The sequence below is a fragment of the Strix aluco genome, chromosome 3, assembly GCF_031877795.1.
Source record: "Strix aluco isolate bStrAlu1 chromosome 3, bStrAlu1.hap1, whole genome shotgun sequence".
Classification (NCBI taxonomy): domain Eukaryota; kingdom Metazoa; phylum Chordata; class Aves; order Strigiformes; family Strigidae; genus Strix; species Strix aluco.
Window position 1 is genome coordinate 81,080,635 of NC_133933.1, and position 18,084 is coordinate 81,098,718.

Genomic DNA, 18,084 nt, shown 5'->3' on the forward strand with positions numbered 1-18,084 from the left:
TGTGCTGGTTATGGAAAGTAAGTAATACTGTTTATGTGATTTACACTTAACCTACCAAGAGGGACTTTGGAGAGCTTGTGTGATTAATATATTATGGGGGTAGGTTATACTCAGTTCTGTATTATTCACATGAAGTGGGAACAGGACATGCTGTGTTCTGTGGGTGAGCTGAAAAGCACACGAGCAGCCTTTAAGACATAGGAGGACTGGGGAATATATATATTTAAAAATATATATATATGGCTATACAAATATGTACATAATAGCTCCCTAAACATTCTGGCAGTGTATTTCCCCATTTGCTTGCTCTGTCTGTTCATATCAGGATACTGATTTGAGAAATGGACAGATAACAAAGGTTCACTAATGTACAACATTCATTGAGGTCAATGAGAACTTCAGGGTGTGTAATAAGCCAATCTACCCACCTGCATAGATTGTGTTTCAAGACTGGATTTCTACAGTATCGATATTTTTTTTGCAAATTACCTTTCTTCACTTGTGTGCTCAAATCTCTTAACAATTTTTGAGTACCGGATAAATACTATTAATATTACATTTTTCCTATCATTACTACAATGCAAGTGTTTTATTAACCAAAACATCTAGTGTGCTAACTTTATAATCAGATAAAATTTGACTGATGATTTTCCCCAATGAACAATAGGAAAAAACCTGTTGCGAACAGTAATGGCACTATCTGTGTGTGTTTGTATAATACTCTTATAGTACAAGTTCCCATTGAAAATACCAATTTACTTCAACCAAAAAACAACCAGTAGAATTTCCATTTTTGGAAGATGCAATATATAACTTCCTACATCCAGGGAGAACATCTTGTTCTAAGAGTAGGAAAAATAAAATATATAGTTGGCATGATTTGCTTTCTCATATGTGCTTACTTTTATGGACAAAGGGAATATATTCTGGCATAGACAAATGAAAAATATTGAAGCAGAAAAAAACCCCTAACCTTTTCAGAACCTTTTAAATATCATGGTTGGGAATTATCTGCTGAAGACTTAGATGAGGAAGCAGAAGATCTGGCTGCTGAAGGAGAAGAGGAAGAAAAAGAAGTTGAAGAAGAAAATGAAAATGAAGAAGTAAGCATGCTGGCTTTGACTATTTATGCTTTTGTTTTAACTCATTTATTTTCAGTTTGAACACAGCCCCAGAGAAGTCAGATTTTGCACCTGATTTTCTATGATCCGGTTTCAACCTTCTTACAGAATAAATATCAGCATATGCTTCAAGAATACTTTCATTATATTCCTATGTTCTGGCTAATAGAGAGTATGTATATCCCTAGTTTTGCCAGATGGCAAAGAGGGGTTTTATTAAAGAAACAAATGTGAAGTTTGGTTTCTGTCAGCTAACAATTCTATGAGCCAAACGTCAAAAGATGGAGACTCCTAATGTGCAATCCTCTGCTTCATCTCAGTTATTGATAATTTTCAAATACCCACTTTAATGAAATTAAAAGTGGAGCTTTGCCTTTCTTTTATTTTCATCCTATATTGAAGATTCCCATCCCCAAATTTAACAGTACAGGATATCCTTCTACTGTACTGGAGCAGTACTGAATCAATTTTTTAGAAATTCATTTTATTGGATAAGTAATCTGACTTCATAATACCAGCTCTCATTGCCTTTTCTGAAGAGTTCTACTTCTGCACATTTAAAAGCAACAGAAAGTGAGTTTCAAGAACACAGCAGGAAAAGATTTTATCACAGATACTTCTAGCCTAATTTTGGTCTTCAACAGCTAACTATGATATTATCATCTCAAATTTAAAATGGTCATTCTTTTCTCAATAATTCTCTCACTAGACTGGACAGTTTGTTTTCTGACTCTGAATCTGAAAAGTGTGTATTTTTGTAGACATCTTCAGATTACAAACTAGAATACCATTCTCATTCAACGCTCAGTTGATGTATTTGGCATTACTTAATCTGATCTACTTGATCTACTTAATCTAAGCGGACTACTGAATTCAAATAGTTTTTGAAAATTTTCATATTTTCAGGATGAAGAAAAAACTAAGGAAAATAAAAGGCACATGGGAGACACAAAACACTTTTGTCCAGTCAGTCTGAAAGAGAACTTTGTCCTTTACCCAGGAGTCTATGAACATGCAGCTAAGTATCAAGAAAAGTTTTATTACTTTTCAACTTCTGAGTACAGAGATAAATTTTTGAAGAACCCTGAGGAATATGTGGCTCACAATGAACCAATACAGGTGAGAATCTTCAAAATTGTTTAAAGCAGATAATAACAGATTAAAATCACTATTTTCCATTCCCATTTATAATCTTTTATTATTGTCGATTTTTTCTAGGCAACAATAAATATATCAGGCAAGTCCTTGGAATAAAAAACCACATTTCTTCCCTAGTGACTTTTTAGTCATACATTGAATTAATTATGCAAATAAAGCAGAAAAGAGAGGAAGATTATAAAGGCTTACAATAATAATAATATGTGATTAACAAATCACACATATTGGTGTTTTTTTACTATCTTTAAGGTGGAAGAAGGGTAAAAGAAGGGAAGATTTACCAGAATTGTGTAATGAAGTTTCATTTTTACCTGCTGACATCAAATGTCATAGTGTACTTGTTCACTATTTCCAGAGAGCAGGTAGTCTGTCCGGAACAGCAATAGAAAGCTTGGAAAAATTAAAATGCAAAATTATGTGACTGTTTCTGATGCAATTTTTCTAATGACATTTTGGAAGTGAAAAACAGTAGGGGGTGCACTGTAGACTCCAAATTGTTACAAAATATTCCAATTTTGTCTTATAGGCTCCTCCTTTACGGGTATGCTTACTTGGGACTCATGGAGCAGGTAAAACTACTTGTGCACGACAGATAGCAGACAAATTAGGCATTTTCCATATTCAGTTTGAAGAATATCTACAGGAATTGATCTTACCCAAAACTAAAGTGAAAGTTGGGCCCCATTTTGATGAAGAACCTGAAGATTACGGTAAAATACCAATTCTATCACAGGAACTGGAAGACATCTCTCAGACCATGACTAAAACTGAGGCTGAAAAAAGCAAACAGGTAATAATCTGATCTTTTTTATGTCCATACACAAAATAACTATTTTCAGACAAGAATAGGAATTTCCTATGAAATTTAGCTTGATAAAAATTACTTACATAAATTATTTACTTGGTGAAATTTGGAACTAATAGTTCTTGACAATGTTTTCTTATGAATGCCACAAACATTCTTCAAAACATTTCCAAGAATTATGTATAGTGTTTTTTCTGAATAGTAGAGATAGACACTAAATGGGGCAAAGAAAGACAAACTGAGAAAAAAAAAATGAAGGTCAAAATAATAATGGGAAGGTATGGTTTCCTTCAAGTACTTAGAATATGCAGGTTCAGTCTGGTGCATTTCTCCAATTGCACAGGAATTTAGAAATGTTCACCAGCAGTGCTCTCTGCACTCTCTTGGGGCAAAAGAACAGAATGCCTCTACCAGCCCTTCAGTCTGAGCATCCCTTGTCAAAAATCTGAAATATTTCAGTGTTCATAACAGGGTAAGATAACATTTTTTTAATACAGTAGGTTTTGTAATCTGGATTGTAGTGTTGTCTTTGCCTATTGGCAACAGAGTTTCAAACCAGAAAAAAACTCTTAGTTAGCATAAAATATGCCTTGTAGTTAAAAAACTGTTTCAAATAGCCAGATATTCATGATACTGGTAAAATAATTCCTGAATTATAGTTTTCAGAAAATTAGTTCTTTTCCTTAATCAGACTGAACACTGGTTCAAAATTGTTATAAATATACATTCTAAAACCCATCTCTTAAAGGGTGTAATTTCTCTGAACAATAAACATTTACATAAATGTTTATCAGGAGAGAGTGATTTCTTTTATTAGCCAGTGATATATTGAGAAAAACAAACAAGGTTTCAATGCAAATGAATTCTTCTTTAGACAGCAATGGATATGATAAAAGCCTTTATTGTATGGAGTCTCAACACAGGTATACAGCATATAAATCTTTCAAAAAATGCATAGTACAAAAAAATTGAAAATCTACCTCCTAGACAATATAAATAGGGTTTATCCAACTCTCAAAGCTTCAGGAATAAATAAGTTTCTGCATCACATTCTAAGAGACATTTTTTTTGTGCTCCTGATACCTGCTATGTTCCTTCAAGTTACTAGTCATCAAAGAGCTTCAAAGACTTCCTACTACAGGATCTAAGGAAACATGCAGGAGAGGAAGCAGGCTACAGAGGAGGCATACAGAAACAACATCCAGGCACAGTATTAGGAAGATGAACACTCAATGGAAACTATTGAGGGATCTGAAGGGTAGCAAGAAGAATTTCTACAGAACAACAGTAGCAAAAGAAAGACCTAGAAAATATGAGTCTGCCACTGAATGGGGCAGGTGACCTTTTGATGAAAGACACTGAAAAGGTGGAGATGCTCAATGCCTTCTTTACTGTGGTCTTTACAGTCACACTCTAGTCTGTGACCTTCTAGGTCTCTGTGCCTAATAGAAAAGCATGAGTAAAAAGTGGTACTACTCACAGCAGAATAGGATCAAATTTGGGATCATTTATGTAATCTGGACATATACAAGTCAATGGGCTGCATTCACAGGTGCCGAGGAAGCTGCCAAAGGTGCATTCAAGGCCACTCTCTATTGTCTTGAAAAGCGGAGGAAGTCCCTGATAACTGGAAGGTAGTGTTCCAGATGAAATAATACAAGAGCAGCTAATGCTAAAGTTCTTGTAGGCAATTAGGAGAAACTGGGATCATTTCCATTTCTATTCCTCTGAACTGAGCTTATGTATAATTAAATACTTAACAATCGTGCTTGGTTTTAGGTTTTATTAAAACTCATACAGCAGCAATTGCCCCAACTCTAGGAAAGTACCCAACCCCAAGCACATGGAAAATATCCCAAAATGTGGCATGTACTACAGCGAAATGGGGCAAGTGAGTTTACTTTGGTTTTGCTGGTTTAAATCAAATGAAGACAGTACCTACCTACCTTAGTCAAAAATACTAAATGTGTCAGGTAGATATTTCCTTCTTTCTGTTGTTTTTTTTGTTTGTTTGTTTTGTTTTACATGTGGATTTTCTTTATATAAAGGAAGTGGAGTTAACTGATGAGGAAGAAGCAATCAAAGCAAATCTAATGGATGATAAGGCACTGCCTCCAGAAGTCCTTGATAGCATTGTTCTTGACTGGTGGAGGAAAGAGCCATTCCGGTAACTGTAATTAGACTCTCTGTTTCTTTAATTAATCTTAGAAAGTATATCATCCATTGTGTCCACAATTACAAATAAGTACTGCAGATATTATTTCAATGCTCTTGCACTTCTTATGAATCATGACCTACCTCTCAGTCTCAGGTTTGTTGCTCTATTTTGATTGATACTTTGACAGTAACATAATGTCTCATGTGCTCTACACAGGACTAGACAAAAGCACTTAGTGCACTTGAATTGGATTAAATCTCCCGAATAGCCAGGTAGTTTTCATGGGCTTACAGGATAGATACGTAAATAAACATTTTATTTTTTCATGTAATTAATTAATAAACATGGAGAGGTGGAATCCAGCTGTAACTATTGGTTTGCATATATTGTAAATATTGTGTGGAAGGCAAAGACAAAGTATCAATGTTCTCCAAAATAACACAGAAGCAGGTTATCATTTGCATTCATCACAACCTGCACTCCAGTGATGTATCCACGATGGACTTCCTTTCATATCAGAAAGTACATCCACACTGTGATAAATGTGGATACATTGTGATAAAAGTGGATTATTGTTACATAAATAACTAAGATCACTGACTCCTAGAAAGCGGACTGGCTTTTTAGGATGTAATTTCAGCAGAGAAAATCCTTTTTTCCATGTCCTATCTATCCCATTCATTTCTGTCCAGATCATACCTGCTGACAGCTTGACCATTAGGTTTCAATTCCTAACAGTATGAGAAATGCCTTTAAAAGAATAAACAAGATCCTCAAATAAACTTGTTCTGTCAGTCCACAGATAGGGGACAAGGTTCTCTTAATGGTGTAAAAATAGGGAGATCAGTATTAGGAAAAAAGACCAAAAATTACCCAGCATTACACATAGTGTTGTAATGTTATATAAATTCGGTTTAATCAGGGACTGTATAGCAGAAGAGAACCTTCACCATGATATATATCAATATCAATATCCTCCCTCCAACTTTTTCCCACAACACCCAGGACCAACTATTCTTCCATCTGCTCCCACTCCTTGTAGCTTCTTTGGTTTTCTGCAGTTTTAGAATGTACTGTATTAAGGTCTAAAGTAACAAAGAGAAATATTCTTATTAACACAACATTCAGCTTTACAGAACTACTCATCTAATTTGGGATCGTAAGAGCTCCAACAGGCCACAAAGCTTTCCAGACATATCTGACCTGCTTTTAATATCTGCAGGAAGGGAGATGTAGGTCATGCTGAGTGGCAAAATTCTCATCCTATACTAGAGAAGAAATTGTCAGGCATTTCTGAAGAATTTTCAGGCAAAAAGATTTCTGTGGCAGATGTTACCAAAATAACATTGGAGGCACCTTCTATTTTTCTGAGACCAGTAGCTAAGAAGTACTGGTTTTAGAGTCACACAAGCAATACTGAGGACACAATTTATTTTGCTTTTTTAAAAGTTATTTTTAAGTAATTAATCTCTGCGCATTAAACCCTCAGAAGAAATATATTTGTTAGTATACCAATTAAAACACATAGTGAAGTGTCAGTTTTACATTGTCAAAAGATAATACCTGAAAATAGTTTTTTAAGTTTACTCTTAACATATGCATTTAATAAGGGATTTTAATTTTTTTTTTCAAATTAATTGCATTTTCACTGTGTTACACTTCATACTACATTGTGTAATGATATATATCTTATTTTTCCAATCAGGTCCACGGGATTTATACTGGATGGTTTCCCTCGTACTTTAGATGAAGCCCAGTATTTGTCAGAACGAGGACTCTGTCCTGATGTTGTGATTTATATTCAAGTAGAAGAAAGTGACATTCTTGACCGTCTTTTTCCTCCACGTCTGAAAAAATGGAAAGAAAGACAACATAAAAAAATGGAAGATAAAAAGAAACTGAAATACCTGAAAGCAAAAATAAGGGTAAGTTTTCAGTCCTGTCTACTTTTTTTTTGTAATTTCAGCAGCACAGGAGGTCTGAACACAGATTCTAAAACTCCCAAAGCAGTCAGATATGGGAGCTGGGAGACACAGCCCCGCACATTCACAGCATTCCTGGATTTACCATAGGAAACAAAAAGAATTTAGGGCTCCTTTCCTCCTCTGTGCAATTAATTCATGCAGGAGTTTAGATATCTTGCAGCCCAAGTGTCTGACAGAATGCCATACATCTGGAAAGTCCTGGACAGAAGGCAATTAGATGGAGAGAGTGAATATGGTCATAAAAAATCAAATACACAGCTCAAGCATGGTTTTGCTGTTGCATCTCAGATTCCCTGAGCACATGCTCTTGGGCTGATCTGTATCTCCCATTGGCTTACTTCATAGGTACTGTATGGTGTATATGTCTGTGTTTCCAACTATGATACTCTGCACAGAAATGTAACAGTACTAAGCCACATTCTCAGTGCTGCTGCAGCTGCACAGTCTCCCAGTTGAACAAAGCTGTGCCTACTGCTGAACAGGTTACAAGTTACTTGAAGTAACCCGAAACCTCTATGCAGACTTTTACAATCAGCACATGCAATATATTCAAGGTTCCTAACTTTCTATAAAAGTGAGGTAAAGTACTTCGCATGTACTGTCAGAAAAGGCCTGAGCATAAGTTACTACAGAGCAGCTGACACACACGAAGTCAGGCTAATGGAAGTCGGGACAAGGCTCATAGAATACCAGTAAGTTTTCTGAACTGCTTGTGCCAAAGGTTGGATCTGACAATGCATATAATCTAGGAGAGTTAAAATATTTTTTCAGATTAGTCTTTCTGGATGCAAGTTGGAAATCTTGCTGGAAAACGTGCATTCTAGTGACCAGTCTGCACTGCTGTACTAAGCTTATCCTGTAAGTAGTTACCCTGTTAATTCAAGTGACAAACGACTGTACTACAGATCCTAGGGTCCAAACTTCTAACAGTGTAGGCATCAATATGGCTCCTGATGACAAAGCAAAATAACAGGTTCCTATTTAAACACATACACAAAACACTGATACAAATTGACAAAGGCATTAAGAAGTAAGGAAAGATCAGAATCAGGATCTCCTGAGTAAGAGCAATTTGATATTTTTGCTCATGTGTATTGCAATATAGGTTTTAGTTACATATTGAGTACTTTTCCATAGCATCCAGTTGGTGAGCAAGTTGGTGAGAATACAGCATTGCTGGGTGTACTGTTATCCCTTCTTTTGTTACTATAGCTGGAGGACATACAGTGAATCTGTGAAAAGCAGACAGACCAGTTGAATGCTACCCTAGAGTTTCCTTCTCCACTGAAAGAAGCTGGCAAAAGGAGACTAAGAGCAATGGGTACACCTGCAGTGCAATGTCATTCAGGAACACCGGAGTTTAGTCACAAGAGTAGAGAAAATTAGTCTCTGCAGAGTTTCTTGCTGCTCTGCTTAGAATGCTCTGGTATCCAGGCCACTTTGCTTGGAGTGAACATGGGTTTCTAAAATTGCACTATTGCCTGTGTGTTGATATACTGTTTGTCTGATCTCAGTTCAGGTGACAGCACTACAATGTGCATGAACAGCAATGACAGGTTGAATCCCCATCAAGCCCACTGGCCTTAAGTAGAATGCTTCTGCATATTACTTCTGAGTTAGGATTTAGCCATCGGGTATTTGACATGTATACTGAGTATGTATGGAGGACTATTTCAAATGCTTATAATTTGGTCAGATTTGGGCAGTTCTAAACAGCCAGAAGGAACAGCACACATTTAATAATACACTCAAGTCACCCCTTTGCCAAATGGCAGAAAGCACCTCTAAGTTTAGAAACTCTACTTTACCGATAAAAATATTATATTTTCAGTGTGATGAGAATCACAGTCCTTTTTTCCCTCCTAATCTCAATCTCAAAAGTTGCCAAATTGGCTTTACTGAAATTTACTTACTTACATGTTCACCTAGTAGAGAGGTGTATCCGGTCTGCAAAATTTCAAGCTGCACAGATAGTATTTTTTAACATTAGAAGCAACTGGAAACTGGAAGAGTTTTAAGGTGGAAAGAACATTATTTCTAGGTCACATTACCAATTCTCAGAGGAGAACTTTTATTAGCAAATATAATTGTCTTCTTACACCTTTTTTTCGCTAACAGGATGAGAAAATTGCTAGAAGAAGAGAAGAACTTTTAGCAGAACAAAACCAAAAGAAACAGGAGGTAGGAAAACAAGCTAATAAAGATTTTAAACAGAAGTGTTTGCACTCATATCTTAGAAATTTCTAGAGCTTTTAGTCACAGAGTTTTCAAGGCAATGTAGAATAGTAAAAATGTGATAGACTGTCAAAAACCTCCACTTTCAAAAATAATTTGACAAGATGTTTAAATTGTTTTAGAAACTATTGGCTCATGAATACAAAACAATTTTAAAAGAATTCTCAGTATGTGCTCTAATTCAGCAAAATAATTATGAATGTGTTTAATGTATCTAATTTGTAAGCATAAGAGTGGCCCCATTAATTGCAATTAGGCATGTGTTTTAAGTACCCTGTCAAATCCATGGTTAATCCAGAATAGGATTGTACCATGATTTCTGCCCAAACTCAATTACAAAGTATATTTATAAAAGCATTAAGGTACTACTGGACTGCTCATGAAACTGTCAATTACACTTTCAGCTGACATGCTGAAAAAGTCCTGCCAAACTACAATACCATGTACAAAAAAAATACTCCTCTTATCAGAACTGCAGTGTAGCACTTCATTTTTTTCAGCACTCTTGGAACTGGTACAATACATCACTTACACACTATGCAATACCTCTGTATTTTCTTCGGAAATATGATTCTAGAATTTACTAGATTTTTGCTTACGATAAAGGATGCCCAAAAATGAGGTTTTGTTGAATTTTTCTAATTAGAAAAGAGACAAAAATACCATATGTTCCTTCAAAACAACTGTATCATAGACATGAAACAAAAAAATATTTTACCTTTGTAGGCTTTAGCAAGTAAGGAGCATTATGAAGCCGCTGAGGAGGATGAGAATGAAAATGAAGATGTTGAAGCTATACTTGAAGAAGAATTTTTAGAAGATGAAGAAGAAGAGGCTGAAGAAGAACAAGAGATTGATGCAGTTGACCGCATACAAAATGAAATTGCAGAAAAGTTTGATTCAGAAATAGGCAGTTTACAAGGTGTACAGGTTCCTACTCCACTGCTTATTAACTTATATGATTGCATGATGCAAGAAGATTTTTCCATTTTATTTGTCAAATTTAAAAGTTAAAGTGCTTAAACATTGTGCTGTTGTACTCATGATCTAAATATGTGAGCAAGATGAAGGCTGTAATGAAAAAGTATATACTTTAAAAGCATATAATTTATAAGACTAATATTGTGGGGTAAAAAAACAAAGGAAACTTTTGGGTACACTTACCCAGTCTTGGGGTCCTTATTTCCTTTTGATAGGTCAGTTGATGCAGGTAACCAAACTAGAGAGTCATAAACATAGGAACAGTATTTCAAAATATTTTTTAAAGCAAAACTCTTATTAGACAACTCCAATTTTTTTATACAGTTCTTAGTTACGTAATCTTCTTGAAATCAGTGCAATTACCTATGGTGAGGGAACCACATCTAACTTTAGATATCTGCAATGTTAATGCCCACATCTAAGGCAGTAAGTAGACTGGTGCCATTTGTTTACTATATACTAAGTATTTTACTTCAGGAGAAAACTAATAGTGATTTAGAAGAAACACTATCCACTAACCAGAGAGAAAGTTTACAGAAGTATATAGCCAAGACATAGATGTAAGATTTGCAAAATGAATCCATCCTTTTCCAACACCATAAGTGTGACTGATTCAAGGTTCACTTTATTTTAATAGTTAATGGATTAAATGTCAGGTGAATCAAGAATAGACTCCTAACATTCTTTGCACTACAAGAAAGCACAAGCTGTGTGGGAAAGATTCATGTTTTGTGCTCAGAGATTCACCTTTTGTTTAATTTTGGAAGAAGGTGAATTAAAAGTGCATTCAACTTACAAAAGTGACTGTAAAATGTCATAATTTTATTGAACTACTCAATGCATATAATCGTGTATCCCAATGATAATCACAAAAATAATTTTAGGGGTTCTGAATGAAGCCTGTGGCTAATTTCACTCTTCTGAGTATAAACTGAGTTTGCAAAATAGAATTGGAAAGAATTTAGGATAAGGCCCATGAGAGACAGTAAACAAGAAATCCTGCTAACAGCCTTAGCTCTTTACGTGAAAGCTAGTGGAATACTATAGTTCTTGGAGTATTTTGTCATTTGGGACCATATTGTCTGCTGCATTAGTAAACTGATGAAAAATTTCATCAGAAAAAGAACAGGCAATATTTTTAGAGAGTAATTAAATACACTGTCCTAAATTGTTTGGAGTAGGGAAAGAATGATATTTGATTATTTTTTTAATAAAAGATACTTCTCAAGCTTTACCTTTATCATAGTTCTCAAAGTTAACTGTCAGATTCTCTGGGGGGGGGGGGTTTAATGGTGTGATACTTAATATAGGCTGGGTAATTTAAACTTCAGTGGGCAGGAAGACCAATTCTCATCTCAAATCAAATTTTTCTGATTTACGGTGACTGAGAACATGCTCAAGAAATCCTTGATAATTTCCAGAAAATCTTGCTGTCAGTTATTATTAAAAATCTGATCATGTTTATAATTCCAATATTTCATTCTGTTTTCATTAACCAGGAAGAACTTGAAAAGATGTTAATACCGCAAATCGAGATCAATGGAGGACGGAAGCCTCACATTGTACGCTACCAAATATATAGCAAGCTGAATTCTCTAATGGAAAATCGTGGAAGCATTTTTGAGAAATGTTACCCAATAAGTTTGCCACTTGCACATAAGATGCTAGTTTTCTCATACAAATTTCAAAGTTCTTTTGGCCAGTGGGATCCAATCAAGGTAATGTTATTAAATAGCTGAAGAATATTTTCAGGAATTAATACTTTTTAAAAATATATTTCACATTAAAAAATATTATCAAACAGTAGCAACTAATACCAGAAATGTTTAATGAAAACTACATTGCTGAATCAAAACTGCACCACTGAATATACACAAAATACAGCAAGCATAGATAAAAAAGGTGTTAGTCTTTTCAGCATTGCAGCTGAATTAAAGCTGAGAGGCATTTAGTAAAATCTGTTACGTTAGCATTGGTGACACAATTAAAGGTGGCACTGAGTCAGAAAGAAATGCCTAATTCTTAATGATACACAAAACACAGGACAACAGCGAAGGTCTGAAAGCCTTCCAGAAGTAGTGAAAACAAACTGAAAGGATGTGGGGTTTGAATTTGTAAGAAGACACAGAAGAGGCCACCAACCCTAGCAGTGTCAAAAAAAGTAAACCAAATGTTGAATTTATGTAATTCATCGGCAGTAATTCTTTGTTGTCAAAATTTACAAATTTTGAAGAGCAACAAATTTAATTCCAAAATATTTTACTAGAGATCTGGAAAGTCAAGGTCAGAGAGTACTCATGTCTATCCCCAAAAGTAAGCTGATACAGTTTTATAGGTAGCAAGTGAAATGTTAGTGGGTAAACTTTTGGTTTCAGGGCTAGAAATAAAAGCAGCTTGGACTGTGAGTAAATCAGAAATAAAAAGGAGTGTTGATTAAAAAAAATAGTGAACGAAATACAGAAAACAGGAAGTTCCTGAAGGAAACATACTTCGGCCTTCATTTTACTATGCTCATTAATCAAGTAACTTTTATTTCCTTTTGTATGGTCATCATGTTGGGTCTTCACCTGTTCCACCTGTTTATCTTTCTTTAACCCTGGTGATCAGAATTGTATACAGATCTGCTCTTATTACAGCTTTATATAATCAAAATACATAAAATGTTTTAGGATCAGAATTGCCTTTTCCATGGCTACATCAAACTGACATCTAATAATCTAAGGACATATTAATCGAAGTAGGTATTTCTTCTCTTCTGTCATTTCCAATTACTGAACCCTAGCTTGTATGTTTAATTCTTATTAGTTCCTACACACTAGACCTTGGTCTTTGTTCTATTAGATTTCACTACATTTTTGTCATTCCATTTATCCAATTCATTCATTTATGCTGTATAGTGTTTTTTTACCAACCAAAAAGTACAATTCAGTTAGAAGAAATAAGCTGTAGAAAGTTATTAGATAAAATCAGAGTGGTGTGCTGACAGTGGAAATGTACATGCTGACAATAATGAAAGGGAAATAGGATCATTTTAAGGGTATTTTAGGATATAATAGAAATGATGAAATTGATTACAGACCAGAGTTTTTTTGTAGAAAGGCAGATAGAGTATATGCCAATTACTTTTAGATGGGGGGGGGGGGAAATAGTTATGCAACTGATTAGATAAGCAGAGAATAAAAATGATGGGCTGAGGGAGGACTGGGAGCAGATATACAGTAGAACAAACTCCTGACATCTTATAAATTGAGGGCAAGCACCCTGAAATTACTTGATGCATGAATAGGAACCTAAGAATCATAGAAGGGTCTGGCAAGGTAATGCCACGCAGTAGAACAGTCCCATCTCTTACTGTAGCAACCAGATAAACTTATCTATATATTTAGTGACTCCTTCAAAGAGTACTAATAGATTTGTGAGGTAAAATTTCCCTCTACAAGAAGCTGAGCTGGCTCTTCCTCATTATTTCATATGTGTGCCTGTAACTACTGGGTTTTTTCCTTAATATATTTCAAATTCATCAATACAGGGTCACATTTGCTGGACTATGTTTGCCAGGATCCATCCTGGAGGCCTCTTCAAAAAATGGTCACTTTCTCCACCTTCCTTTTTTGTGGAAGGAAGGCCACTGTAAGCAATAAGTTACACCTTAGTCAGTAACAATTTCACTTCTGAGTCTCTTTAGAACTGTAAGGTGAATGCCATCTGGTCTGGGCAATTTTTTCTACAGATGTCAACAATTTCTTCTAAAACATCTTTTATTGACACTTTAAGGCAGTTCCTCCAAGAAGGGCTGCAACAGGAACATGACTAAGTTCTTCCATAGTGAACAGTAGTGCAAAGAATTAATCTAGCATTTCTGCAATTATCATTTCTGCCATTAGTGCTCCTTTTACACCTCAGTGATCCATCAACACTACAGACTTTCTAGTGGGCTGTCTGATGTGTTTGAAGAGGTTTCATCAGCAGTGTATGTATTTTACCAAAAGCTTTTTTGCCTTGCTGTAGTTTTACACCTCACCATAATCTAAGTATTGATATTCTTTTCTGTTTTCTTCATTTGTACATGACTTCCGCTGAATACAATATTCTTGGTGTATCTTCTACTGTCAGGCAGATAAATGGTTTAAATTCACAGAGGAATAAAATTATTTTCTTTATTCTTTGAAAATTAAAAAAAGTATTATGTTTTATCTCTTTGACTACACTCTCTTGATGGACAGAAAGTGTTATGGTACCACCTACTGGAAATAGTGAATATTCTTTCTGTCTTCAATGTTTACTTCATCTCTTTGTACAAGAATTGCATATTTATGGAAGTTCCTCAGACTCAGACAAAATATTATGTCCATCTGTATGAATTTCAGAATGCTTTGATGGTTTGTTTCGTACAGTTGGTACTCCTCTACCTGCCGATAAATTTGCTTCTGTACGACAGGGAGAGAAGCCTTTGTCAAACCTAATCAACTGCTTCCCATTTTGTATATGCTACAGCTAAGTGAAGGAGATGTAATCAAGCCACAACAAAGCCCTGAAAACACAGTCTTTCCTGTAATCCATCGACAATACATTTATTTCTTTTCAAGTAAAGAAAATAAAGAAACATTTATGAAAAACCCCATCAAATATATTCGTCAGCCAAAACCTAAACCAGCTGTGCCCGTTAAGATTGCAATCGTGGGACCTCCAAAATCTGGAAAGACTACAGGTAGGAGCCAGTATTATCTATAAAGCAACACCTTACCTAATGACTGAAGCTATATCTGTCGTTATTGCTACTAAAAAATCATAAACATTAATATTGTTGGTCTTCCTCCTTTTCTTGCTGAGCACAGAATCTTTTAGTTACATTCTGTATTGTCTCATTTGACAGAGAGATACTTATGCATTGTCCATCTGAATTTTATCCCAGCTTCTTAAGAAGTTAGTGACCTGGACTGGCACTTAGAAGACTTATACTATTTGTACCCCTTGTATTATTTCTGATTATTTTCTAATTGTTTCTTATTTCTTTCAGTCAAGATGATCTAAGATAAAATGAAGAAATATTCCTACGATCAAGGACCAGAACTCAAAACTCCGTATTCCCCAGTCTGTTTCCAAACTTCTAGACTAAAAAACCCAAGATTTCTGTCTTTGTCCCCTCTCCTTCCTCCACCATGACTCTTTCAATCCACAGGTCTTTGCCTTTAACTGGAGGAGGAGAAAATTCAGCTTACACCATAGCTTAATGATTAGAATAGGGAGTTAGAAAAAGAAGAGACAAGTTCAAATTATCTCACATTAAGGAGGAAATTTTAATCATATTTCCCATTTCCTGGATAAATGATCTAACTGCAAGGCTGTTCTGTAATAGGGGCTGCAGTGGCAAGCGTATTTTCTAATATATTTTGTTATAATATTAACTATTGTTGCTGAAGTTTGTGCTGAATTGAACGCTGTTAGTGCATTGGGCATGCTCTGCACATATGCAAAGGTTTGGGCCTTTTAGGGGCCTAAGCAGGGTTAGGTACCCACTTACCAACATTATGCATTGGAAATGACCCAGGGAATGAGCTGAGAAGTTAGCTTCTAAGGCTAAGGACATACTTTAACAGACTGCTAGGTTGTGATGTTGCTTACCTAAAAGTTGTGTGTTGAAATCAAAATTTTTTGCAGTTGCCAAGAAATTTGCAAGCATGTATGGGTTACTGCGCCTCAGTATGGGAGATGCCATACGGCTAGTGTTAAACAATCAGCCAGAGACTGAGTTGGCATTAATGTTAAAGCGGTATCTTCACAAAGGACTGACTGTACCTGATGAACTGGCCATCCATGCTCTAGATGTGGCTCTGATGAATCACGTGTGTAATACCACCGGGTAAGCGTCTTGTTTGGGTTTCAGGGTTTTTTTCAAGACATTCCAGTCCCTTCATAGGCATTGATTCCCATGTTATCACTGTAAAACAATTTCACTAAACACATCAATGTTTTATGCATTAAAAAAATAACCCATACAAAATGAGGTTCTTCACATTATTCTGGGAAACCAGACTGAAGCATAATTTTCTGCAATTTTCAAGTAAGTATATTCCAGTAAATCCAAGTAATATGCTTTATGAAAGTTAAGTTATTAAGGAGGAACTGAAACCAGTGAGTCTTTCCATCTCATTCATATGTGATCCTGATTTCCTAGGCTCTTTCTCCAACACTGAAACACCTTCTAAACTTGGCAGACTTAAAAAGCTCCATGATCATGATTTCATGACATTCAACTTCTCTCCCCAAAAAGAATAACTGTTAGAGGGAAAGGCACTTCTGGAATAATCTCTGAAAATTATTTGGTCTTGAGATCAGAATTCTTTCAACTTTTCTTCCATGTTAAATACTGTAATATTGTTTCAGTATATTTTGCCCCAGTATTGCCTAATATGTGAAAAACACTTCTTCTTCAATATGTTTTTTAAAACTCTATATATGATATAAAAAACTCTTAAAATACTGTAAATCATTTTACTTTCCACTCTGAAAACTACTCCTCCCAATCCATATGGAGATTTTGCATAGTTATTGATGGGTCCGAATTTTGAAATCCACCATTTCTATAAGTCAGATCCATCCACTTACATTCCTATACCTTTTGCCCTTTGTGTATTTGCTTTACTCTTTACTATTTCTGATTCTATCTACTTGATTTTTTTTTTTTAATTTGACTGTAAATTCTTAGGTGTGAAGACTGTGTCTATCAATTTAGGGCAGCAATAACTTCATGGCATGGGTGTTGACTTTTGTCTCTTGAGAATGTACTAGGAATATACATAGCCTTAATGGTTAATTAGAAACTGACTTGGGAAAACTCTCTTTCTGTTTCTGTTTGTATGCAGAGTTGTAATTGATGGATATCCTGTAACTAGAAAACAAGTAAACCTCTTGGAATCAGCTAGGATAATTCCAGTGAAAATATTTGAACTAGAAATGGATGCAAAAGAAGTGTTCAGAAGAGCGCTGTTGGAGAAGGAAAGCATGAACAGGTAGTGATACACCCTGATAGCAGTATTTTTATTCACACGATATTGTCATTTCTGTATTTATGTGCCTCAGTGCTGTACCCGGAGAGGCTGTTCCTAAGCTGGTGCATAACCTAGCTGTCTTCGAACTCTATTTGAAAAGACATGGGCACCAGTCCTTCTACATTCTAATGCTTTGGTTTCCATAGACCAGAAATGAAGACATAAGGGATTTGTGGCGTGCTCTGGCCAGACCCCCCAGCTGCATGGCTGAGGTCACAGATGGGCAATGCTGTGCACCCCACTGCTCAGTTAAACTGTTTTTAATGAAACCGTCCATCAGAAATGTTTTATTCATCAATTCAATTATTATGATCATAAGGGATATTGATAATTCATCTAATAATGTCTTTTTAAAGTCTTAATTGGAGTTCTTTTAAAAAGATGGAAATAACGTATATTTTAATAACATATACAATTCCTGAGTTACTCATCTAAACCTTTCAGTTCAGCTCACTCCCTTCTTTGTTCTTCTAAGGAGATAAATATTCTGCTTAAAGAACTGTTGGTTGTTTTTGAGGAAGAGCAGTAAGTAGTTTATAAATGGACAGAGAATTAAAAAGAACAGAACATTCACCTTAAAATTAAATTGTAT

General features: G+C 35.3%; 1 protein-coding gene across 1 annotated transcript in view; it reads left to right on the forward strand.

The window, feature by feature from the left end:
- AK9 (adenylate kinase 9) overlaps positions 1–18,084 on the forward strand; it is a 77,434-nt gene that overhangs the window by 51,229 nt on the left and 8,121 nt on the right. The window contains exons 20-30 of the mRNA XM_074820550.1: positions 982–1,103; positions 2,028–2,240; positions 2,806–3,069; positions 5,133–5,251; positions 6,948–7,167; positions 9,346–9,408; positions 10,189–10,392; positions 11,943–12,161; positions 14,938–15,151; positions 16,102–16,303; positions 17,307–17,453. Of these exons, the coding sequence (XP_074676651.1) occupies positions 982–1,103; positions 2,028–2,240; positions 2,806–3,069; positions 5,133–5,251; positions 6,948–7,167; positions 9,346–9,408; positions 10,189–10,392; positions 11,943–12,161; positions 14,938–15,151; positions 16,102–16,303; positions 17,307–17,453 (1,987 nt within the window). The remainder of the gene's footprint in view (positions 1–981; positions 1,104–2,027; positions 2,241–2,805; positions 3,070–5,132; positions 5,252–6,947; positions 7,168–9,345; positions 9,409–10,188; positions 10,393–11,942; positions 12,162–14,937; positions 15,152–16,101; positions 16,304–17,306; positions 17,454–18,084) is intronic.